Here is a 27505-nt window from a genome sequence, read left to right as displayed (position 1 = left end):
TGACATAAAAGCCTTGCTAATGCATGTAATGGGAAAACATGACACTGAAGAATTAGCAGGAAAGGTTGGACTAACACAGATGATGGGCACTAATCAACATGATGAAGTCCCCTTTAATCGCTATAGAAACTCCATGTGGGAAGGACTGAGAAGAAAGTACCCTGAGGTCTTGGATCCCTCTAAATTGGATGATGAGGAGTGGACACCTGAAGAGTGCCCAAAGAAGTTCCTGCACCGATTCCAGAAGAGATGGGCGGAGGAAACCATTCTCCAGCAACTGAAATCCTGTTTAAAATAACTGTAAAAAAGGCTCTACCAGATGAGGTTCAGAAAGCCCTAGATGGAGTCGTGGGACTATCAAAAATGAATTGGGCTTTATACTCTGAGCATATTTGTCACCATCTTGAAATCTACAAGAAAGAAAAACAAAAAGAAGAAGATGCAGCAAAATCCCTGACGAAAAAATTGGTGCAGATGCAGTTGGGAGAGCTAACCAAAGTCAAGAAAGAAAAAACAAAGACCCAGGCACCAATGATGACCCCTGTTCCTTCTGAGCCGGCAAGCACAGGCCCTACGGCAAACACTGCTGCCACCATACAGGCACCTGTGGTAACAGCCACACAGAGCCCCCAAGGAGCAGCAGGAAGCACTCCTACAGGAGAAGTCTCAGCACCAGTGGAGCATCACTATCACTACCATAGCACTGGCACACCCGGAAATGGACCCACCTACAGTCATGGGTGGAGAGGAGAGTCACGGAACTTTCAAGGTCAAAGAGGAGGGTGGCGAAGAGGATCTCGCCAACCTTCATTTGGAAGCAGATTCCAGAACTCAGCTCCCAGGAACAGTCAAGCGGGACCGCCTATGGGATCAACACCCCCAATAGGGGATCAACCCTCTAATGAGTGTTGGAGCTGTGGACAACCTGGACATCGAATGAGAAATTGTCCGGCCCGACCTTGGGTTGGACCCTCTGCCTATTGGCAATAGGGGGGCCTAGAGAAGACAGAGGGGGAAACGGTGGCATTGGCTATTTCGATGATACCTAAGGAAGAGCCAACCGTCACCGTTAATATACAAAACAGAGATTTCCCTTTCATGGTGGATACAGGGGCAACATACTCTTGCATAGGGAAAATGGGCGCTCATCTCCCCCTCTCTGGGTCTGTAATTAAGACCATCGGCTTCTCTGGGAAGACTCAAATAATACCTTTTACACGCCCACTTCCTGTAACGATTGCAGGAAAAACAATTGAAGCACCCCTGTTATACTCACAAAATACACCTGTGAATTTGCTGGGAAGAGACATTTTATGTAAGCTACAAACCCAGATAGTGTGTACCCATCAAGGACTGCAAATACACTTTCTTGACGAAGCACTCGCCAACATTATGGTGCTTATGGACATGGAAAACAAGGTCCGACCTGTGCAACTCATGGTATACTGGCTGAAGTTACAACCAGAAAATTCAAATCTCCAACTGGAATGGGAAAAATGGAAGCCCTGGGCAGAACAATACTATGAAGCAGTATATACACCTAGTTTACCTTTACATGTCACCCTGATGTTCGATGCCAAACAAGAACAAACTGACTATGCATGCTGCTGGGATGTATTGATGAATCAACGGCTGTTTCACATAACCACCACAGAAATTTATTTAGGCCCCCAAGGGGCCGCAGCTTCTGTCAAGCTAACTTCAGCTGAACAACAATGGTATCAAGTGCCGAATGCCACGCCTCATGTGACCCTTTTAGTCTCAGAAAAGTACGAATCCCATGACCTAGGTCCAATGATAAAGACAGCCTCAGAAGTTGAAGAATGGCAAAACATGGAAAGTCCACAAGTACATCTGTCAAAAGACCAGCAGTTTATACGAATTAATTTAAAGGTAAATGATGAGGCTATAGCTCAAAAAGTGGAGCTCAATCCTAGACCAGAGGGACAGATGGTGTTATCGGCCCAACAAGAGAAATTGTTAGAGCAAATACCACCAGTGGTGTGGTCCAAAAGCAAAACGGATGTAGGACTAGTAAAAACAGCCTTACCAGTAAAAATAAAAGTAAAACCGGGAGCAAAACTGCCTCACCAAAGGCAGTATCCATTAAAACCTCAGGCTATTGAAGGCATAAAACCAGTAATTAAGGGACTAATGGCAGCTGGAGTTTTAATAAAAACTGCAAGCCCATGCAATACTCCTATCTATCCTATCCCTAAAAACAATACCAAAGAGTATCGGCTGGTACATGATCTGCGTCCTATCAATGCAATAATAGAAATGGATGCACCTATAGTACCTGATCCGCATACTATACTATCAAGCATCCCTGCTGGAGCAAAATGGTACACAGTAATCGATCTGTGTTCAGCCTATTTCAGTGTGCCTGTGCACCCAGATTCACAACATTTGTTTGCATTCACATTTCTGGGACAACAGTTAACGTATACACGGCTACCTCAGGGACTGAACCTGTCCCCAGCCATCTTTAACAAAGTCCTGGCTGAAGATTTACAACACCTTGACATACCCAGTACATTGGTGCAATATATGGATGATCTCCTTATTGCATCAGAGACTCAAGAACAGTGTGAAAAAGATTCATTAATTGTATTGCATGCATTGGCAGATGGAGGTCATAAAGTAAGTAAGGACAAATTGCAGTTCTGCAAACAACAAGTAGAATACTTGGGAAGACAGTTGTGTGGGACCACGCGATGTATAGCCCCAAGCCAAGTGGAGGCTATAATCAAGGCTCCCAAACCCCAAACAGTGGGACAGATGCTTTCATTCCTTGGGATGGCAGGGTACAGTCGGCCGTGGATTTGTGATTATGCTATAAAAACTGCACCTTTGCGTGCCATGATTAGAGCAGTGGGGCAAACAAGCAATGCAGCTCTCCTCGTCTGGACAGATGAGGCAACGGGAGCTTTTGAGGCCCTAAAAACAGACATGCAATCTGCTCCCGCGTTAGGTAACCCAGATTATGGGAAACCTTTCCATTTGTATGTTACTGAAAAAGCTGGATATGCATGTGCTGTACTAATGCAGGAAACAAATGAAGGAAAACAACCATTGGCCTATTATAGTACAAAGCTTGACAACATTGAAACAGGATTGCCACCATGCTATCAGGGTCTAGCAGCAGCTGCCTTTGCATTTCAAAAAGCATCATCCATAATCATGGGACATGCAGTAACGTTGTACACGTCGCATCAGTTACATGCCCTGCTAACCAGTCAACGTTTTGTCTTAACACAAGCTAGACGCACTGGATATGAAGTTGTATTGTCCGCTCCAGAAATAACAATACAACGTTGTCACACGGTGAATCCCGCCACCAAATTGACCACACCGTTAGATGGTACTCCACATAACTGTGTGGCAGAGACAGAGAAATTTTTGAGAGCCAGAGAACATTTGTATAATCACGCCATAGATGCAGATCTAACCCTGTTCGTGGACGGCTCATGCTTTCGGGATGCCGCGGGATTGCATGCGGGTATGGGGATAGTTAAACTAAACACGGATGGCGAGACCTTTGAATTACTGGAGTCCCAAGGAATTGATCAGCCTTGTTCAGCCCAACTGGCAGAAATCAAAGCCTTAACTATGGCTTGCCAGATAGCTAAAGATCAACGTGTTAATATCTACACAGACTCAGCCTACGCTTATGGCGTATGTCATGTACATGCAAACATTTGGAAACAAAGGGGATTCCTGAGAGCAGATGGCACCCCTGTCACTCATGGAGAAGCGATTTCCCAACTGTTACAAGCTCTCCAATTACCGTCTGAGGTAGCCATCATTAAATGTGCAGGTCATCAAAAGAATAATAACATCATAGCTCAAGGTAACAACTTAGCAGATGACGCAGCTCGCAAAGGAGCACAAGGAGAAAATATGTTTCCCCTGTTAACCATCCAAGATTGTGCCCCACTGGTTTCACTTGACGCACTGATAGTGGCTCAAAGTAGGGCCAGTGGAGAAGAAAAACGAATGTGGGTTAAACGAGGCGCTATTGAGACACGCAGTCAGGGGCCAGCAGACAAGCTGTGGCGCAGTAGTCATGGACATTTTGTGTTACCCACCAATTTATTACGACATGCAATCATTTGGGCCCACGGACCCGATCATTGTTCGCGAGTCCAAATTATGAACAAACTAAAAGCTGTCTGGTGGTCACCATATATGGCAGCTACAGTGGACCGTTTGTTGAATGAGTGTGAGGTATGTGCACAGTACAATGTCCGGAAATCATTCACAGCCCCTTTAGCCCACATTCCGGTCCCTGATGGGCCATTCAGACATCTTATGATGGATTTCATAGACATGGGAGCTGAAAACCGAGTTAAACGAATGAGATATGTTTTGGTAGTGATATGCAGGTTCAGCCGATGGATTGAGGCAGTAGCCTCTGCAAATCAAGACCATAAAACGGTAGCCAAATTCCTGTGCCGAGATGTCTTTCCAAGATTTGGCATTCCAGATACTATCTCATCTGACAACGGTAGGGCTTTTGTAGCCAAGGTTACACAAGAAACATTCAAACAATTGGGTATCAAACAGAAGTTTGGGTGTGTTTATCACCCTCAATCAAATGGGGCGGTGGAACGGGCTAATGGCATTTTAAAGAACAAACTAGCAAAAATCATAGCAGACAGCAATGGCAAACTAACCTGGCTGGATGCGTTGCCGCTTGCTTTATTGTCAATGCGCTCACAAACTAACCGACTAACCCATTTGACACCATTTGAAGCTCTTACAGGTCGGCCGATGCCTATTCCATACCTGAGAGGACCCTACGAAGGACCATCGCTGGAGCAGCTACAAGACGAATGGCATAATTATCTGAGACAGTTAACCCAAATACACAAAACTATCTTTTTGCAGGTCAAAGGTGCTACAGAAGACAGAGAAGCAGAGATTCCACTCGAAAATCAGAGCATCCAGCCTGGTGATCTGGTTTACGTCAAAGTGTTCAAAAAGAAGTGGGACAGGCCCCGCCGAGAAGGTCCTTTTAAAGTTATTCTTGCCTCACGTACAGCAGTCAAAGTAGACGGTAAGGACACTTGGTTTCATTTAAACCACTGCTGTAGGGTTGGTGGCCCAGCGCCCCTGCGGCCTCGGCAAGCTCGTCTTGGCAGAGCCGCCGGGCCAAGGGGGGAAGCAAGAGAAGCCAGAGACCCTACAGCAGCACCGAGGGACGGCCACGCCTCCCTGCAGCCAGAAGAAGCACCGAGGGAAGGCCACGCCTCCCTGCAGCCAGGCGAACACCGGCCAAGGCGCTCACAGAGACTGATTGAACAAAGACGACGCACAGCTTCAGAGAGTAGTGGATCCCTGCCAGATAGAGCAGCGACAGACTCAGATGCAGACTCAGAAACAACTGGAGACGCAGGCCAACAGACAGACAGAAATACAGACCGACAGATAGACAGGCCACAGGAGACATCAGACTCGGACAGCAACTTAGTAGATTTACCGACAGAAGAACCACAGGAAGTACAACCCAGACAAAGCACAGATACACCACACATCCCTAGTGACAGCTCATCTAGTGACGGCTCACTCAGTAGCACATCTAGTAGCACATCTCAACAGTCATCAGAGCAATGATTAAGGAATTATTCAAGGGATTGACAATACTACTGGTGGTTAGTATGGGAGAACATAGACGTCCAAAACATACAACGGACTGTGCCGTGGCCATGGCCGCAATAGCAGCTAAACAAGGCATTCTAAACACAGGAAAAACATATAATTTGGTATACATTAAATCAAAAACCTACAAGAACATAGGAATACAGGGAAAGCTGGGGGATTACATATTAGGCGAAGCCATTAGCATCAAATGTGAAGAGGAGGGAACACTCAACATAGAGGTAATTTGTGATAAAAGAGGATGCAGGGAAACCAAGCAAGACGTAACTGTTACAGTACATGAAGCCACAAAATGGGTAAAAATCAAACCAAGGAAAAAGAGGACAATTAGAAGCCTAGAAACAAGCAGTCACTTAGGGAGATGGGATCCCAGTACAGACCTAGCCCGTACACAAGGGTTGAAGACAAATCTATTTTACCAATGGTTGAAATCTTCGGCTAGGCAGATCAGTGAAAAGCCTTGCATAGCCTGTCACCGGAAAGGTGTGATACCTCAGGCTAAACCCCTACCTGATATCAACAACTGTTATAGGAGTCCCCAACATAACTCAGACCAAGCAGAGTGCTATACACAATGTGTTATGAAAATGGCAGTAGGTGATGAAAAATATGCTGCCGACAGTAAACTTTGTCCAGTGCCCCTAAGTACAGAAGGAACCGTTCCACCTATGATTAAAATAGAGAAAGGGATGATACACCCATTCTGTATAGCTAAAGGCTTAGTAGCACAATACATAAGCGATTGGCAGGTAGGGACGACCCAGCCAAAACACCACATACAGTGTATGCAAAAGCAGCAAGAATACAAACCGGCCAAAACAGCATGGAACATTACCGTCTGTCACACCCTGCCAGCAGCAGGCATACAGTGTGAACAAATAGTACCGGCCACAGGGGGGTCTGTAATTGGACTGAATCTCACCCATGCTTCATGGGTATCTACTCCAAATTTAGCTAAGGGAACGGTACCCTTAGCTGACATCTTTTGGATATGCGGACAAAGAAGGAAACTCCTGTCATCGCTGTCCCCTAATTGGAAAGGCCTTTGTGCTCCTGTGATGCTCACAGGAGCTATAACAGTAATTGAAATGCCAAATTCAATACAACCCATGCCACAGAAACTTCATAAGAAAAGAGGAATAATGACGTTTAAAACAGACTACAACATCACAGTAAGAAACGGGATACCAGAAGGGATACCCCGACAGTTAGAAGCCATAGACAGTAGCAGAGTTAAAGCAGATGAAGATGCGGATAAATGGGGATGGGCATTGGCTCTGTTCGGGGTTACTCCAAAAATCCGTTCTAGGTTCCAGGAGGTGCAGTGGATTAATTACTTGTGGTATAATCAGCAAAGATACCTGAACTGGACATTGGCAGCAGTAGGAGCCTTAACCGAACAACTGCACGCCACCTCGCTAATGACAATGCAAAATAGATTAGCTATCGAGATGATGATGGCTGATGAACAAGGAGTTTGTATTATGATCAAAGCCACCGAATGTTGCACAGCTATTCCCATGCGTACAGGGGAAGACGGAAATTTGACAGAGCTCTTAATCACACTTGAAGAGATGCAACAGGAACTGTTAAGTAACTCCATAGGAGGGAGAAATGAAACTGACGATTCTGGATACATTGTAGGGAATGGAATTAATATTGGCCCACTGTTTTCACTGTTTGGGGCTCTAAGGAGAGGGTGGATATCATGGAAAGACTGGTTATACCAGATAGGTGTAATCTTGGCACTAACAGGGGTGGCGGTCTTGCTGGTAATATGTTGTGGTATTCCCTTGATAAAATTTCTGGTCAATAAATTGATTTCATCCACAGTAGGACAGCTCCCACTGTTAGCCATCCGAGCCCTGGAAGAAAGCACAAACGAAACAGAGAACCAGAATACGAGGGCTGTCAATAAAGTTACGGTCCTTTTTATTTTTTTCAAAAACTATATGGATTTCATTCATATGTTTTTACGTCAGACATGCTTGAACCCTCGTGCGCGTGCGTGAGTTTTTCCACGCCTGTCGGTGACGTCATTCGCCTGTGAGCACTCCTTGTGGGAGGAGTCGTCCAGCCCCTCGTCGGAATTCCTTTGTCTGAGAAGTTGCTGAGAGACTGGCGCGTTGTTTGATCAAAATTTTTTCTAAACCTGTGAGACACATCGAAGTGGACACGGTTCGAAAAATTAAGCTGGTTTTCAGTGAAAATTTTAACGGCTGATGAGAGATTTTGAGGTGATTCTGTCGCTTTAAGGACTTTTCACGGTGCGAGACGTCGCTCAGCGCTCTCAGGCGGCGTCGTCAGCCTGTTCAAGCTGAAAACATCCACATTTCAGGCTCTGTTGATCCAGGACGTCGTGAGAGAACAGAGAAGTTTCAGAAGAAGTCGGTTTCAGCATTTTATCCGGATATTCCACTGTTAAAGGAGATTTTTTTAATGAAAGACGTGCGGACGGGTCCGCGCGTCGGGACGCAGCCGCCGCGACGCTCCGCCACAGGAAAAACACCTCTGTTGAAAGCCTTAAGGACAAGTTGGAACATGTCCTGCCTGTTAAACAATTTCTCATATACTCACTCCACTGAAAGCCATCAAAAGCCGCCTGGATTTTACAAATGGTTATCAACACGGAGGTGTTTTTCCTGTGCCGCCGCACCGCGTCGGCTGCGTCCCGACGCGCGGACCCGTCCGCACGTCTTTCATTAAAAAAATCTCCTTTAACAGTGGAATATCCGGATAAAATGCTGAAACCGACTTCTTCTGAAACTTCTCTGTTCTCTCACGACGTCCTGGATCAATAGAGCCTGAAATGTGGAGGTTTTCAGCTTGAACAGGCTGATGACGCCGCCTGAGAGCGCAGCGCGACGTCTCACACCGTGAAAAGTCCTTAAAGCGACAGAATCACCTCAAAATCTCTCATCAGCTGTTAAAATTTTCACTGAAAACCAGCTTAATTTTTCGAACCGTGTCCACTTCGATGTGTCTCACAGGTTTAGAAAAAATTCTGATCAAACAACGCGCCAGTCTCTCAGCAACTTCTCAGACAAAGGAATTCCGACGAGGGGCTGGACGACTCCTCCCACAAGGAGTGCTCACAGGCGAATGACGTCACCGACAGGCGTGGAAAAACTCACGCATGCGCACGAGGGTTCAAGCATGTCTGACGTAAAAACATATGAATGAAATCCATATAGTTTTTGAAAAAAATAAAAAGGACCGTAACTTTATTGACAGCCCTCGTATATGGAAATGGATGAAATACCAATTATCCTCCCCGACAGCCCCCAGCTCCCTAATATTGTGGCGTATACCCCAGATAGGGAGGACTGGGATGGACCGTGCTTGGTGATATTGTAGACGAGGAAGAAGACATGCACGCACATTTACATTCACACACATGCACCCACAAAAATGAGGGATAGGATAGACAATATCTGAAAGAATGACATGGAGCTGTAATAATGAACGTATATGTATATTACTAGGACACAGGAGTATGGCTGAGAGACCAGACTCCCCTGATCAGGGACCTATGCCTGATCTGCCTCTATCAAGTCTGATTGGACTCTCAGAACTGTTTGGAGAAGAGGATATACAGGAGGGACGGTCGAGCCATGATTGGTCGCCACAGCCGCCATCCATCCAGCAGCTAAACCAGTTGGCAACAGAAGGATCTTCATCGTTCCAGCACCTGGCGATGACGGCTTCACAGAATCTGCCTGCAGCAAGAGTCGGCCCGAGGACTCCACCATCACCTGAAGGACCCTTTGGACTCAGGAACACACCCCTTCCGCAGATGCCATGGAGACAGTCACATGTGCCAGTGGCAACGATACCCTCCAGGGGAGGCAGCCAAGGTCGGCCATATGCAGCAACCGCCCGAGTGCATCCTAGACCCAATTCACTGCTAGGACCTGTCCCCAGCTTTCCACCCCCAAGGCAGGAGAGATATTCTGATCAGCCCAGTACCTCTGGAGGAGGATCAGCAGGGGTGGACCTTAGTCGAACTCACCCACCAGGACAGAGGGGAGCTTTGTACAGGCTGCTAAATGCCCAGAGTGTCCCAACCACTTGCCTGTGCGACATCAACAATACTCCCCCCACACACGAAATGCCTTCCCCCTTGTACTTCCTGTCCCCTGGACTGCACAACCTTAATCTGGTCATGGTCACCCCACAGGACATGGCAATCTTGGTTCGAGAGCTTCGTCTTCCACAAGAGTCTGTTCCAAAAACCTTGGAGCAGCTCCTGCCCCTCACAAATCACATTCCCCATGAGCTATTTGAGGAAATCATGCCACAACTAAGTCAGACAGCTGCATACCTGTTCAGGATACACCGTGACAATGCCAACATCTCTTGTGCTCAGGAGGGCCTCCATACTCAACTGTGTGGTCTTCAGTCTAGTATGGACATGCTAGCCAGTATGATGGAGCATATGGAGAGGGAACAGCTAGGGCTGGCCACCACCACCCTGAATGTGGGCAAGAATTCTCTGGGGGCCCTGTACAACCTGGCCAAGCAGCACAAGGAGCTGGAAAGATCCATCAGAGAACTGCACGACTGTCTGAAAGCCAGAATTCCTGATCCTTCCCCCACTACCCCTGAAAGGCCAACCTCCCCATATTCCCCAACTTCTCCCAAAACTTCAGACGCTGAGTAAATGCTGAGAAGCGCGGACTGACGTAATGGCACTGAAAACAGACTATGATCTTGGTTCTTGAGTTTGAATTGCGGACTGGTTTCAGAAATCCGAGTGTTAAAAAAAAAAACAAAGAAGGATATATGTTAGTAACGAAGGTCGGGTAAATGTCTGTCCTTACCATCATCTGCGTAACACAGATAAAGCTAAATGCATACACATAGATATCACATTGCAAAGTTATAAAAAGGGGACCCTTACACGGCGTGTTTGGAGATTTAGTAGTAAAGATGCACCATAGGGACCCCTTTTTCTTAAATTATAGCATGCCTCAAGAGACATGCATCGCCTAAATTTGGCGTCTGGCCAAAAAAGGGCATTAGAAAACAAGCTGAAAAAGAAGAAAAACAAAGTGGAGAATGTTGAGAAATGGCCTATAATGAAAACCATTATATGATTGACTAAGGCAAATGACTTAAGGACGGACATGAAGGGAAACCATTTATTGTGTTTATCATTTAACTAGACATAGCTGCGCTAACCTTAGAATAGTTTCTTGATTGGTTGACTAAATGGTGGTAACGTAGGGGTTATTTGATGCATTTAAGTAATAAATGTGTGACGCTTTAACAAAATAATATGTAGAACCAAATATAATGGGTTGATGCCAGAAGATGATTGGTTGCACTGATGTCAATGTAAAGCCTTTACTTTGCCATGATTAAGAGGTTGCTGTAACTTGTTTTATGTGGCCATTTTAAGTGCCTTGAATTACACCAAAACTCAATGTTTGAATGTCACCTTGCGTTGATATAATCCAGCTAATTGATCACCTTGTGCCTTAGTATGTAGGTTCACCTGCACTTCAATATATTTACCGTGTGAAGTATCACTGATATTCATATCCGCACCAGAGTTATCAGTAATTCGAGTGATGTGTTTTTCTTTTTTATTGCAATGCATAAATGAGGATGTCTTGTCAGTAAACAACCCAAGAGTATAGTTGATGTAATGGGACTCTTTCGAGTCCCAGAGGAGGGACCTGTGGCTGAAGGTCTTTTAAAAAAATCAGTTGTAAATCCTTCATGTTTTAATGGGAGCGTTTGTCACATTGAAATAATGGCCTAACACCTGCTTAGGGTTCACTAGAGAACGCTTCCAATAGAAAACCATGTCTTGGGAATGAAATAAATAAAAAAGTCGAAGGAGGAGCGATGCCCGCGGGTTTCCAATAAATAGATGAGCGCGGTTGTCACATATTCAGTCTCTCTAGAGGACTCAGTTTGTCTAAGCTCTGTGTCGAAGGCATAAATAAACTTAAAAACTCTGTGCATTTTATCTTGCTTAAGGCTGAATTATTCCAAAGTGTTGTGTCCTTTTCTAGCAAATCACTTGCAATTAGTTTGTGTTATCTAAAAGAAGACATCCTGAGACGACCAAAAAGAGGACCACGACAGTGCGAAGTTGCTGGATATTGGCAGGAACTGGTACACGCTGTCGTATACGCCGGTCCAGAGCATCCCAAACATGCTCAATGGGTGACATGTCCGGTGAGTATGCCGGCCATGCAAGAACTGGGACATTTTCAGCTTCCAATAATTGTGTACAGATCCTTGCAACATGGGGCCGTGCATTATCCTGCTGCAACATGAGGTGATGTTCTTGGATGTATGGCACAACAATGGGCCTCAGGATCTCGTCACGGTATGTCTGTGCATTCAAAATGCCATCAATAAAATGCACCTGTGTTCTTCGTCCATAACAGACGCCTGCCCATACCATAACCCCACCGCCACCATGGGCCACTCGATCCACAACATTGACATCAGAAAACCGCTCACCCACACGACGCCACACACGCTGTCTGCCATCTGCCCTGGACAGTGTGAACCGGGATTCATCCGTGAAGAGAACACCTCTCCAACGTGCCAAACGCCAGCGAATGTGAGCATTTGCCCACTCAAGTCGGCTACGACGAACTGGAGTCAGGTCGAGACCCCGATGAGGACGACGAGCATGCAGATGAGCTTCCCTGAGACGGTTTCTGACAGTTTGTGCAGAAATTCTTTGGTTATGCAAACCGATTGTTTCAGCAGCTGTCCGAGTGGCTGGTCTCAGGCGATCTGGGAGGTGAATATGCTGGATGTGGAGGTCCTGGGCTGGTGTGGTTACACGTGGTCTGCGGTTGTGAGGCTGGTTGGATGTACTGCCAAATTCTCTGAAACGCCTTTGGAGACGGCTTATGGTAGAGAAATGAACATTCAATACACGAACAACAGCTCTGGTTGACATTCCTGCTGTCAGCATGCCAATTGCACGCTCCCTCAAATTTTGCGACATCTGTGGCATTGTGCTGTGTGATAAAACTGCACCTTTCAGAGTGGCCTTTTATTGTGGACAGTCTAAGGCACACCTGTGCACTAATCATGGTGTCTAATCAGCATGTTGATATGGCACACCTGTGAGGTGGGATGGATTATCTCAGCAAAGGAGAAGTGCTCACTATCACAGATTTAGACTGGTTTGTGAACAATATTTGAGGGAAATGGTGATATTGTGTATGTGGAAAAAGTTTTAGATCTTTGAGTTCATCTCATACAAAATGGGAGCAAAACCAAAAGTGTTGTGTTTATATTTTTGTTGAGTGTATTTCTTTGCATATTTGCATGAAAAGGAAAATCTCATGCAGCTCAGAGCAGCTACCTTAAAGTTAATGCTTTGGTTCAGATTCAGAGTGCATTAACATGGAAGAAGTTGTGTTACAATGCACGCAGCAGTCCAACTAAGAAGTTGTATGCTCATTCAGCAGAAACTTTTTCTGAACAGCTTCACATCCCATCCCGACCACAAACATCTCTGTACATATGGACAAAATACAGCATTTTAACCAGTACCATGGAAATAAACTCATATACGAGGTCTATTAGATAATAAACCGACCCTTTTTTTTTTTTTTAACTTTATTGATCTGAGTCACGTGAGATTGCATCAGCCAACCTTGATCCTTAGTGCGCATGCGTGAGTTTTTTCCCGCCTGTCGGCTGCGTCATTCGCCTGTGAGCAGCCTTTGTGTGGGGAGTGGTCCTGTGCGCTCGGCGGATTTTTCTTGGAAGGAAAATGGTGGAACGATTGGAGCAGCGCTACTGCATCAAATTTTGCCAGAAACTTGGCGACAGCCAAGTGGAAACCATCAGAAAAATAAAGACGGCTTTCGGGGATGACGCTATGGGCACCACACAGATTAAGGAGTGGTACAACCGGTTTAAAGACGGACACGTAACGGTGGAGAGCGCGCCGCGCTCCGGCCGACCATCGACGTGCCGAAATGACGAGATCATTTCCAAAGTGAACGCTGTGGTGATGCGGGACCGTCGAGTGACCATCCAAGAAATTGCGGACGAAGTGGACATCAGTACTTTTTCGGCACATTCAATTCTTACAGAAGATTTGGGCATGAAGAGAGTGGCTGCGAAGTTCGTGCCGAGGTTGCTGACGGCGGAGCAAAAGCACCTCCGTGTGGAAGTCTCACAGGACATGCTGGACTCCAATCACACTGATCCCAGCTTTATGGACAGTATTATCACCGGCGATGAGTCCTGGGTGTACGGGTACGACCCGGAAACAAAATTCCAGTCGTCACAGTGGAAGCATTCCACCTCGCCACGACCGAAGAAGGCGCGCCAAGTGCGCAGCAACGTGAAGGTAATGCTGACTGTTTTTTTTTACTCCTGCGGTGTGGTACACCACGAGTACGCACCACAGGGTCAAACAGTAACGAAGGAGTATTACAGGGATGTCCTCCGTCGCCTCCGTGAAGCTGTACGGCGCAAGAGACCGGAGTTGTGGGCCACAGGAAATTGGCGCCTCCACCACGACAACGCGCCAGCTCATTCCTCCAACTTGATTCGGACTTATTTGTCTAAAAACCAAACTCCTGTGGTTCCACAGGCTCCATACTCTCCTGACATGGCCCCTTGTGACTTCTGGCTGTTCCCAAAAATTAAAAGACCATTAAAAGGAACACGTTTTGAGACGAGGGAGGACATCATGGCTGCAACGACGGCGGAGCTGCACGCCATCCCGAAAGAGGCGTTTTTGGAATGCTTCCAACAGTGGCGACACCGCCGGGAGAAGTGCGTGGAGTCCCAAGGAGTGTACTTCGAGGGTGATTAGGTTTCCAACCCTCCAGGTAAGCCAGTTTTTTTTTCCCGGCCAAAGGTCGGATACTTTTCTAATAGACCTCGTATTTGCCAAAAATAATAATAATAAAATAATAATAATAAAAAGACAGATCATGGCATTTACCTGCCAAAACAACCCTGGCTAAGAGCACTACTGAAACATAAAATTACAATATTCAGGGTTTTGTCATTTCTTTGTTTCTTTCATCTTTTTTTGTTTTGTTGTCGTTTTGTTTTTTTTAAGCAATTTGGTGCTGATATAATCACAACTCAAAACAGTGAAACCTAAAATTCCCGAGTTCTGTTGGAATATTACGCATGAAAGTAAACAAAACTTGCATAAAATCGCCAAAAGCCCCTAAAAAAAAAAAAAAATCTAACTGAATTCGAGGTTTCAGTTCACATCATGCACTGGGATATAATACGAACAAAAAATCTAGAATCTGCCTTAAAGTCAGAGATGTCGCACAATGCAAATACCGTTTCAGTCATGCAGTACAACGCAAGAAAGAGACAAAAAGTGGTATTAGAGGTCCGTTTTCAGGATCTCTAGGTTTTCATAAAGGGGTCAAAGCTTTAAGACTCAGAGTTATGACACTGAAGGCAACTTTCACAAAACAGATGCTCTTTTTCCATTACAACTTAATTTTGATTTCCTCACTCTATTGCATACTGTTCAAATCCCTTCTTGTATTTTTTCTAACTCCTTACATCCACTTTAATCTGAAACCGAACTCCCTTTACACTAGCCTTTGGCGCTTCTGATACATTCACTTTACATCCGATGGCTCTTCCAACCCCCAAACTGATCTGAATTTTCCGTATGGGATTTTCGCCTCAATCCATTTCTATGAAATAATTGAATGATTACTGTTAATTCATACACCACACAACACAAACTAGTGAAACACAAACCCACGGCTGGGCAAAATTGCTGATGCGATCATCAGGAACATGAGCAATGCTGACTCTTGAAGGAGTAAATGCCCCCACAGCAAAATGAGTCTGGACTAAATCTAGTTCTTTTTAAAGGGTCGCATCCTGTCAGGCAGCACTGTGGATTTGGCTCAAACACCCACATTATAAAAACATCTTTTATACATCTGTTTATTTTAGGAATCAACTCTCTTCTCCACTAAACATTAAACTCCAGATTAATCTGTATTCTACAAACTGTTAAAAACCCAACAGAAGATAAGCGTTCTTTTTGTTTGCTGACATCTGGCTAAAGCCTCGCGCTGAAGTGTTTATGTCTATGAAGATTACAAAGACGTATGACCATCTGCACTAAAACAGTCTTTTGTAGTTGAAAGGGAAAAGCTCGAACATACACACATGTAAAATATATTTTTTAAACACTTGCTTTAGCCACTATTTCAACTCATTTTCAACCATAAATAAGTTAACAATATAGCTTATTATAAATAAATTCAGTCCTGTAATTCACATTTAAATACCCTGCTCCATCCTGCAGAGGCTTCCCAAAAAAGAGAAGTGGACCCATTTCCCCCCTCTCTTCCTTTGACTAAAATAAAATAATAATAGTAATTCTAAGCATCCTTGATGTAAACACTGAGACTTTCCCTTTAGACCTCCTGAGGCATGGACAAACTGGTAAATGCATCTATGATTCACTGAAGACACTAAAGATGTCTCCCCACTGTCTGTCTGGACTTGCAGCAGGATTGCAGCACTTTCAAGGGTGACAACACTCACAACTTCCTCCCCGATTAAATCTGTCTGAATGTGGAATTGAACGAGAGACAAAGGGACAAAGGATACTGCTAGTAGTAATGACTAGTTGACTGGTTGGGGACATGTCTGCTGCTCCTGCTGCATGCTAGGTTTCGGAGACATGCGTCTGTCCATGCAATCGACTGTGAGCCAGAGGCAGAGCATTACCAAAGAGAGCGAGTGAGAGACAGAGAGAGAGAGGGGTATCTCTACACCGACCACATCCATCCTTCAGTTCACGAAACCCTCTAAATCTGCCTGTTGCTTTACGTCGTGCTGTGGTTCTGCAAAGTTAAAGGCTGGTGGCACTGGCTGGTGACCGTGGTCAGAGTCCATTCTCACGGTCACAGGGGGGTGTTGCTGGGGCTCACGGGAGGGGTGCTGCTGGAGGGATGGAGGTGGGTGTCGCCCTCGAGAAAAGTCTTCTCCTGAGACTGAGAGGAGGAAGAGGAGGAATGGGTGCTCTCACTAGAACTGCTGCGGGTGTCTGTGCTGGTACTTGTTTTCTTCATTTTCCTCCTCTTGGCAAGCGGGGCCTTGTCCACCGTCTGCAGGCGAAAACCTTCCCGTTTACATTTGTTGAATGCCTGGAACAGTGTGAAAATTTTCAAAATGTTAATTTCATGGTGTGTGATGAACGCTACGACACGGTAGCTAATTAAAGTAAAAAAAAAAAAATCTCAAAAGCATCCTGGATGCTGCAGTCTCTGCTTGACCAATAAGAAGCTCTTGTCTCACATATACTGTTACTTGCATTACATTTTTCAGCCTTGAGTAAAAGGGTCATCAATTCTCTGTCTGTACCCTTTTTATCAGAAAAAAATAGGGATAATTACAAGAAATGAAAGAGCAAATCTTCATAATTGCAAATGCATTTGAAGATTTGCATATGAAGAAGATGTTAATTCATCTAAAGTGCTGCAAATCGAAGGCTCCGCTTCGCTCTGTCTCTATGTATAGCCTGGATAGGTAGCTATCTCCACATTACAGATACATTCACTGCAGAAATATGATGTGGATTTATAATACTAGCTTGGATATGATTACACATACACAACATTCTATGTGGCAGCCTGGATCAATAAAACAAGGGCATGGGGGAAATCTAAAGCACACAATGCTGAAACTCTTTAATGTTCTGGGTGTTTTAAGGTTAAAACTCTATATTTGCTACAACTTTGTAACTTCTATTGAAAAGTTTCTATTCATGTATGCTGATTTGTGATGCCAGTTCAAACTCACTTCATCAAAAACCGCAAAACTGAATGTCATATTAGGTGTATTGATTCCAGGTGAGAAGAGCCAAATGCATGTGAATCTCTTGAGCCTGGAGAATACTGTGCAAGAGCATGCAGAGAACTTTCATTGTGCCAAAAGCTGAAACTTTATACTTCTGCATACTGAAATCCATCATAGCAGTGGTATATATTTTGTGTTTCCCCAACATATTCTTATATTTCTCATATTTTTTCCAAAGACTATATTGCCATCTCTGGTTGCAATAATGACGTCTGGATTGAAAAGGAGTCCTAGAGTCTTTTGTACATTGTAGCCACTCATTTATTTCTGTGTGACAAATGGTTAAATGTTTAAAAGACACCCCCCCCCCCACACTTTTGTTTTATTCATTTTTTTTTTGTTTTTGTTTTTTTTTTGACTAAATGTGATCATCCAGCCACTGCATTGCAAAAAGGAGAAGTCTAAAAACAAGATTATAAACTCTAAATCTGAAAGGAAAAGGTACTCAAAACAAGTGAAATTATCTGTCCATGCAGCAAGATTTCTTGAATTAAGGTTGTTAAATCTAGAAATAAGCATGATGAAAACTTAAAATAAGAAATTAACTCTTAAAACAAGATAAATTATCTAACACTTCTATTTTTTTTAATCTTGGTAAGAACCAAATAATTTGCAGTGTGCAACTGCAGAATACCAAGAGAAAACGCCTATGGTAAAATATTTGCGTGCAACTTTGCAAACGTTGTAGAATGTGGCACCTATTTCAAATCTCAAATCTGCATGACACTGGTGTGAAACGTCTTAATACTGGTAATCGAGTGATTTAAAATATGTTATAAAAATACTGTTTTTCATCCTTGAAATGTAAACATAGGTCTATTGACAAATAACTCCTAAGTGATCCACAACAAATACATTTACTTTTTTATAAATCTCAGCCCTCCAAAATTGATCAATGCATCCATTTAATAGAAACAGCAACTATTACTCGACCTAAAAATTCAAGTGGACTGTATGTTATTTCTTACATTGAAAGTAGCTTTGACACATGTGTGGACAGACACAGTGGAGGAGCCTAGAATGTCTGGTGTCATAAGTGGGTTTGAGGATAGCTGGCTGTCGTCCTGGAGCCATGCGTTGTAACGCAGACCGCACATTTTAATCCTCTTGTTTGGATCCACCGTCAGCAGCTCTGCAGGTACAAGACACAGAAATTACCTTCAGGCTTCATAAGCAAGGTGCTCTGAGGAGTTAAAGATCACACATCTACCGTGCACACTTTTATCTATATATTGATCGATCGATAAGATAGATGAAAACTGGGAACAAGCATAGCTTTGTTTGCTACCGGTTTGCTCTTGGTCATATGGAACTGTATGATTTGGCATAAGTTTGGCTTCTTTAGTATAACATATGCATTTATTTCTGATTCTCATTATTTTATAAATGCATGAATGACGAAATTTGAAAAGTGTGTGTGCAAAGCAATATTTTCAAGACAGAGTATATCATATTGTGAATCCTTTACCAACTATTTAATCATTCAAGCTCTTTATTTTTCATTTCCACATAAAAAGTATACAAGAATGAAATGTCCTTTCTCACAACCAGAGGTGCTAATGCAGATTTTATAAAATACAGAAAAGCACACATACAAAAACAACAAGGCAAGTTACACACAGGAAAAAGTATGATTACAAACAAACTGAACTACAAACTATGAGACATAAGCCTGCCTGCATTTAAATGTCAGTGTGTTCATCTGTACAGTATATACAGCAGATGTTATACCACAAAGGTGTGTATTTTCAGTTATGAGCCTGTGAAAAACACAAACTCCAACTTTTTTCACGAATAGGTCAAACATCTAAAATACATACGAGGTCTGTTAGAAAAGTATCCGACCTTTTTATTTTTTTCAAAAACCATATGGATTTGAATCACGTGTGATTGCATCAGCCAAGCTTGAACCTTCGTGCGCATGCGTGAGTTTTTTCACGCCTGTCGGTTGCGTCATTCGCCTGTGAGCAGGATTTGAGTGAGGTGTGGTCCACCCCTCTCATCTATTTTTTATTGTGAATAAATGTCTGAACGATTTGGAGCTTTGCTGCATCAATTTTTTTCGGTACATTCCACCGTTACAGGAGTTTTTTTCATGGAAAGAAAAGCGGAGGGACGCGCCACGGAGCCGTTCATTACGCAGCACAAAACCACCTCGGTGTTGGTCTCTCAGGACAGCTTAAAGGTGGATTTCAGATGGATTCTGGTTGCTTTTCAGTCGTGTGATTATCCGATTGTGATTGTACATGAGCTGGACCTGCCCCAACATGTCCTGGAAGGCTTCATCATGGCGTTGCTTTGCGCCATGCAGCTCCACCGCGACGCGCGGAATTCCTCTGCACGTCTGTCTCAATGTGCCGAAAAAATGCTGATGTCCACATCTTTTCACAATTCCTGTGCTAGTCAGACGACGTACCGGATCAAGACAGCGTCCAGTTTAGAAATGAATGGCACATTCCACTGTTACAGGAGTTTTTGTCATGGAAAGAGGAGCGGAGGAACGCGCCACGGAACCGTTCATTACGCGGGACAAAACCACCTCGGTGTTGGTCTCACAGGATGGCTTAAAGGTGGATTTCAGACGGCTGTCGATTGCTTTTCAGTCGTGTGATTATCCGATTGTGATTGTGCATGAGCTGGACCTGCCACAACATGTCCTGGAAGGCTTCATCACGGCGTTGCTTTGCGCCATGCAGCTCCACCGCGACGCGACGAAAACTCCTGTAACAGTGGAATGTGCCGTTCATTTCTAAACTGGACGCTGTCTTGATCCGGTATGTCATCTGACTAGCACAGGAATTGTGAAAAGACGGGCATCAGGAATCTGAGGAATTCCGCGCGTCGCGGTGGAGCTGCATGGCGCAAAGCAACGCCGTGATGAAGCCTTCCAGGACATGTTGGGGCAGGTCCAGCTCATGAACAATCACAATCGGATAATCACACGACTGAAAAGCAACCGGAATCCATCTGAAATCCACCTTTAAGCTGTCCTGAGAGACCAACACCGAGGTGGTTTTGTCCCGCGTAATGAACGGCTCCGTGGCGCGTCCCTCCGCTTTTCTTTCCATGAAAAAAACTCCTGTAACAGTGGAATGTACCGAAAAAGTGCTGATGTCCACATCTTCAGCCTTTTTGTAAAAGTCAGACAAGGTCCCGGATCAACAAAGCCTTCACGTTGGAAATGATCTGGTTGTTTCAGCGGGGTGTCAACCTGTCGATGGGGGCTGGGAGTGCGCCGCGCTCTCAGCAGTTGTGGGCGGTCTTTAAACCGTCTGGATCACTCCTTAATCTGTGTAATCCCCATAAAATCGTCCCTGAAAGCCATATTAATTTTCAGAACGGTGTCCACCTGGAGGTCTCTTACAGTTTCTGGAAAAAAATTGATGCAGCAAAGTTCCAAATCATTCAGACATTTATTCACAATAAAAAAATAGACGAGAGGGGTGGACCACACCTAACTCAAAGCCCGCTCACAGGAGAATGACGCAACCGACAGGCGTGAAAAAACTCACGCATGCGCACGAAGGTTCAAGCTTGGCTGATGCAATCACACGTGATTCAAATCCATATGGTTTTTGAAAAAAATAAAAAGGTCAGATACTTTTCTAACAGACCTCGTATTTAATTATGCTTGTTATTTCTAGTCATAAACATTACTGATTGAGCTTCAAATGACAAATTTATGGTGAGTTCTTCTAATGCAGCCACTTTCTCCATAGGTTTGTTTGATACAGTATTTCAGGCACTTAAAAAAACCTGTGTTGACCAAGCCCATAAAAATAAAAGATATCTTTGGATTGGATTTAAACCAGATTCACAGGCACACTGTAAAATAAAATTATCTTACTACCAACAATGTAAAATTTGAAACAAGATGCCACCTCTATCCTCACCTTGTATAAGGTCCTTGGCCTGCTGGGACACATTTCTCCAGGCTTCTCCTTCAAAAGAAAAGTCTCCCTGTTTGATTTTCTTCATGATTTCCTCAGCAGTGGTGTGGGTCGAGCTTTTCTCCTGACACTGAAAAGGCACCTGGCCAGACAGCATGGTGTACTGCAATGAGAAGGAAAGCGCTCATTTGGCCACTGAAGCAGTAGTTTCTCATGTCAGTGTATGCACCGACATCAAAAATACGATATTAACAGTATCAAAAACAGTGTGGAAACTGATTTCAGCATGATATGAAAGGAGTAACACTAGGTATCAGTGTTAAAATCATATCTGCTGTTAAAATACCAACATGTTTTGTAAAAGCTGTTGTTGCCTGTGCCTGCGCTAAACAAGAGCTGCCTGTGTGCAGCAAAAAATGAACAGGATAGTCTCACCTGACCTGATCATATCTGGCAACATATTTATCATTAAATTGACAGACAATGGGAACAGCGCATTTTTGCAGTGGAGGGATCCCTCCTGGCCTGATCTCTACCCCTCCAATTCTTGACTCACTCTGCTTCCAGGCCATCGTGCACAAAGCTTGTCAGTAGCCATTTTTGTCAATGCTCAGACTCCGACTACTCCAATGCTCCCCAGGGGACAATAGTACAAATTAGTACTTGCACAGAAAGTACAGGCTCTGTACGGCTGACTAACCAAGAAGAGATATCACTCTCTGGTCCCTGTGTGCCGTCTTTCTCCTCGTCTTATCATTCACCTCGATTGCACATAAATGGGATGAACTAGGACGACACTCCTGCTGCTGGGCAACAACATTTCCTGTGAGCACAGCTCTGACCAGTTGTGGTTGCTCTTCGTTATGTGTCGAGCATTAAACTGTCAGCTCACAAAAGAATGCTGAGAGTTGCAGCATTAAACACAAGACTGGAATAACTATTGTGAAAATTCAAAAATTCTGATTTCACAGATGACACACTTGCATGAATGGCCCCCTATGTGTGTGTGTGTGTATATATATATATATATATATATATATATATATATATATATATTAGTTTGGGAGACCATGTAGGTTGTACTCTGGTACGACTTAGTGCATCCAGGAAGTATTCACAGCACTTCACATTTTCCACATTTTGGTATGTTACAGCCTTACCCCAAAATAGAGTAAATTCATTTCATTTTTCTCTCAAAATTCTACTCACAACACCCCATAATGACAACATGAAAAAAGTTTTTTTTTTTTTTTTTTTTTTTTTTGCAAATTGATTAAAAAATAAAAAAACTAAGAAGTCACGTGTATGTAAGTATTCACACCCTTTGGTCAATAATTTGTTGATGCACATTTGGCAGCAGTTACAGCTTGAAGTCTTCTTGAATATTATTCCACAAGCTTGGGCACCTATCTTTGGGCAGTTTTCTCCATTCCTCTTTGCAGCACCTCTCAAGTTCCAATAGGATGGATGAGGAGCGTTGGTGCACAGTCATTTTCAGATCTCTCCAGAGATGCTCAATGAGATTCATGTCGGAGCTCTCGCTGGGCCACTCAAAGACATTCACAGAGTTGTCCTGAAGCCACTCCTTTGATATCTTGGCTGTGTGCTTAGAGTCATTGTCCTGCTGAAAGATGAACCGGTGCTGCAGTCTGAGGTGACGAGCGCTCTGAACAGGTTTTCATCCAGAATGTCTCTGTACATTGCTGCATTCATCTTTCCCTCAATCCTGACTAGTCTCTCAGTTCCTGTCCCTGAAAAACCTCCCCACAGCATGATGCTGCCACCAACGTGCTTCACTGTAGGGATGGTGCCTGGTTTCCTCCAACAAAATGCCTGGCATTCACACCAAAGAGTTCAATCTTTGTCTCATCAGACCAAAGAATTTTGTTTCTCATTGTCAGAGTCCTTCAGGTGCCTTTTGGCAAACTCCAGATGGGCTGCCATGGGACTTTTACTAAGGAATGGCTTCTGTCTGGCCATTCTACCATACAGGCCTGATTGGTGGATTGCTGCAGAGATGGCTGTCCTTCTGGAAGGTTCTCCTCTCTCCACAGAGAAATGCTGGAGCTCTGACAGAGTGATCATTGGGTTCACTGTCACCTCCCTGACTAAGGCCCTTCTCCCCCAATCGCTCAATTTAGATGGGAGGCCACCTCTAGGAAGAGTCCTGGTGGATCTGAACTTCTTCCATTTACGGATGATGGAGGACACTGTGCTCATTGGGACATTCAAAGCAGTAGAAATGTTTCTGTACCCTTCCCCAGATTTGTGCCTGAGACATTCCTGTCCCTGAGGTCTACAGACAATTCCTTTGACTTCATGCTTGGTTTGTGACAGGTGTGTGCCTTTCCCAATCATGCCCAATCAAATGAATTTCCCCCAGGTGAACTCCAATTAAGCTGTAGAACATCTCAAGTTTGATTAGTGGAAGCAGGAAGCATATGAGCTCAATTTTGAGCTTCATGGCAAAGGCTGTTAATACTTAGCCACCTGCATAATCGAGACTCCACCCACCCTGCACACAGTCTGTTCACACCCCTTCCTTCTGAAAGGAGGCTGTGCAGCATCCGGGCAAAAACATCCAGACTGAAAAACAGCTTCTACCCGAATGCTGTCACTGTTGAACAGTTCGGCATCCACCACCAAACTGTGAACATTGCACTAACATGCACATTGTCACTTTATTAATACTCTAATGCTGCTGCTGTTGCTGCCGACTTTGTGCCTTGTATATATATTCTATGGCCACAGAGGTGTGCATATTGTACATTGCAAAAGTTTATATTGCAAAAGTTTATACAATAGGTTAGGTCAAAAAAATTGTCCCAGTTAACTACACCAAGACCTGGAGAAACTGCATTTCATTCTGCCTGTAAGGGTCGACTGACAATAAAAGTGAGTCTGAGTCTGAGTTATGTACATGTGATTTCTTCGTTTTTGTTTTTTGTTGTTTTTTTTTTAATACATTTGCATAAATCTAAAAAAAAAAAAAAACTTTTTCACATTGTCATTATGGGGTATTGTGCTGAGGAAAAACACCTTGAGGAAAAACATGAATTTCATCCATTTTGGAATAAGGCTATAACATAAAAGGTGGAAAAAGTATGAATTCTTTCGGGACTGTAAGTTTATAAGATATTATGGCTGAAGCAATTCTTTGATTAACATGTGTAATCCAGGTAACAAAAATAATCTGTATTTAAGGAACTGTAGCATTTCCAATACTATTACACAGCTGTAAGACCTATAATAATTTGTATATTTGTAGCACATTAAGCAGTATATGAGGTAATAATTATAATTCTCAGGATGTTTTATTACTTAGCAACTACTTTGTTCTGAACAGAATATCGCTTGGTCTTCACATGTCCACTTACCAGAATAACCCCTAGACTCCACAGATCACAAGACTCATCGTAACCATCATATTTGAGTATCTCTGGTGCTGCATACTGCAACGTGAAGCAGGGAGTCTTCAACAGTTGATTGTCTGGTGGTTTGAGGCGAGCAAACCCAAAGTCTATGATTTTTATCTCTGAATTCTCATTCTCGTCTGTGAAGAGCAGGTTCTATAAAACATTTCAAGACATGAAATCTTTTTTTTCCTTCAGCAATTGGATGTCAGAACTTGCTGAACATTTTTATCTTTCTTTGCAGCTGACTGCAGCAAAGAAATGGCAGTAAAATACACAAGAGATTTCTGTCAAAATAATGTATGCATCAAAAAGACAAACAGAAAATAAGCTGAAACAGGAGCTTGCTGCAGTAAGCGTAGTGCCAATACCTCTGGTTTAAGGTCTCTATGCACCACACCTACGTCATGCATGTGACTGACGGCGGAAACGAGCCTGCGCATGATGCGGCTTGCCTCTGTTTCACTGAAATGTTGTTTCCTGCGAATCCTCTCAAGTAGTTCACCTCCACCAAGGAGTTCCAGAACCAGGTACGTGTGCAACTTGGCAAAGAAACACAAACACAGAGAGTACATTTATATTTCTCTGCTACACTCTTTTGCAGCGCTCATTCATGAAATTACACTGAAATAAATCATATTTATGCTAATTAACAGAAGTGTTAAAAACTGAGCAGGTGCAAAGCAAATTGCTCAGTGCGATAAGGATTTGGACTACCAATGTCTTGGGTTCAATTTCAAATCACACTACCTGTCTGTGTCCTTGAACAAGACATTTCATCTGCATTCTCAGTCCACCCAGCAGGAAATGGAGTACAACCTTGGCTGGGGAAGTAATGCTGTGATTCATTTACCTTGGAAGTCTTAACTGGGAATGACGTCACACCCGAGGTAAATGTATTCCATTTTCCAGAAGTTACATTCGTGATTTACTTTACTGCATGGTTTGTAGTGCATTATAGACAGTCATTATTGTTAGCAACTTCTCCAGGTTTAGTTGATATTAGCACCACCAGCACTTTATGCTGGTGGTGCTAATATTTCACGTATACATTTTCCAGTAACATATCCGTAGGCAGCAGGACAGCACTGTGGGCAGGCTTTATTAAAGTAGACAAAAAAAAAAAAGACATAAGTGCCAAAAAACATTAAACACTACACCTTTCACTATTGTTGCTGCTGGGAGCCATGGTGGACTGTGACCTCTGTGCACGTGTAGTTTGAATAAGTTGTAATAACTGCAAGGGACTGTTCCTGGGGAACGTAACTGGGCAATTTCAACCTCCAAGTACAAATGGAATACACCATAACATGTAATGGACTGGGGTCCCGTCCAAGGGGAATGAATGGATGATGCTTCATGCTACAGTACACAGAGATATGCACCACCACCAATGGGCCCATCTATAACTTAGATCTTCTTTTTCTATTTGATAGGGTAAGTGCAAACACTGTATTTCACAACTTTTAAATAATCCACAACTTTGACAACAACATGTAATCTATTTTTATTTCACAGCTTTAAGTAAAATTAGAAATGTGAAATAGTGATAGGCAATGTCTATAATGCATAACAAATGTGAAGGGGAAAAAAAAACTTTAATCCATAAAATGAGAATATCTGTGGGCCGTCTACAGGTATGAGTTCATGGTATACTGTGGGTTGAAAAAAAAAAAACACAAACACTATGTTGTGTGGGCCGCTGAAGAGGAGGTACTGCTGGCCCACCACCACCAGAGGGCACCCTGCCTGGAGTGCGGGCTCCAGGCACCAGAGGGCACCCTGCCTGGAGTGCGGGCTCCAGGCACCAGAGGGCGCTGCCGCCTAACAGGAGTAGCTGGGGTGACAGCTGACACTCATCACCTATGACAGCTGTCACCACTCATCTGATCAGCATCAGTATATCAGCAAGACGGCATCTCCACCTCTTTGCCGAGATATCGCTTTACCAGGAAGGTAACGTTCTCAGCTGGCTGTGAGATTTATTCGACAGTAACCTTTTGTGACTTTTTGTGTATCGTGTAACAGACTCTTTTTCCAACAAGAGGTGGAGTTGGTTTTCCTGCCGTGTGAATTGCTGGGTGCATACGCGCCCACCTTTAATTGTTTTTTTGTTCCTCGCCAGCAGTACCAGATCCGACACGCGGAGGCAGTGGCCACCTGGGAGTTCGGGACTTGGCGGCTCCAGTATTCCCGGGGTCTGGTGGCGGAGGAAATCGTGTGGTTCCGGTTCTACTTTGGACAGACGTCTCCTATCTTCGAGCCTGCCCACACGACACCTGTTGCGATTTGACCTTTTGTCTATTATTGTAATCTGTTGTGTTTGTTGTGCCCTTTCACAACAGTAAAGTGTTGTATTTGACTTCCTCCATTGTCCGTTCATTTGCGCCCCCTGTTGTGGGTCCGTGTACCTACACTTTCCCAACACACTACCTGTTTCCATTGTATGATAGTACAGCTTTAGCACACAAAGGGTTAATTTGAAGAGTGACAGAAAGAGAAGGAAAAACATTGCAGCACCACCTACAGTTCTTCACTAAATTCAAGGTAGCCACAGGGACAGGGAGCCACAACATTAATGAACTCCATGCTCCATGACACACTCTGTGAGGTCCAAGTAATCTTCAATGCAAAATTTAAAAAAACATTGGTTTACAAGGGAATTACAAACATCTGTGTGCA

General features: G+C 43.9%; 1 protein-coding gene across 1 annotated transcript in view; it reads right to left on the bottom strand.

The window, feature by feature from the left end:
• Positions 1 to 16209: 16209 nt before the first annotated feature.
• Positions 16210 to 27505, bottom strand: part of rps6ka5 (ribosomal protein S6 kinase, polypeptide 5) — a 57196-nt gene continuing 45900 nt past the window's right edge. Inside the window, exons 13-17 of the mRNA XM_034195426.1 lie at positions 25195 to 25365; positions 24788 to 24979; positions 21414 to 21573; positions 18489 to 18652; positions 16210 to 16808 (exon numbers count right to left, since the gene is read on the bottom strand). Coding sequence (XP_034051317.1) covers positions 16566 to 16808; positions 18489 to 18652; positions 21414 to 21573; positions 24788 to 24979; positions 25195 to 25365 — 930 coding nt within the window. The 3' untranslated portion in view covers positions 16210 to 16565. The remainder of the gene's footprint in view (positions 16809 to 18488; positions 18653 to 21413; positions 21574 to 24787; positions 24980 to 25194; positions 25366 to 27505) is intronic.

This window comes from Thalassophryne amazonica, chromosome 19 (genome assembly GCF_902500255.1).
Source record: "Thalassophryne amazonica chromosome 19, fThaAma1.1, whole genome shotgun sequence".
In the NCBI taxonomy this organism is placed as follows: Eukaryota; Metazoa; Chordata; class Actinopteri; order Batrachoidiformes; family Batrachoididae; genus Thalassophryne; species Thalassophryne amazonica.
Note: the sequence above shows the minus strand (reverse complement) of the source record. Positions and strands in the feature narration are given on the sequence as shown.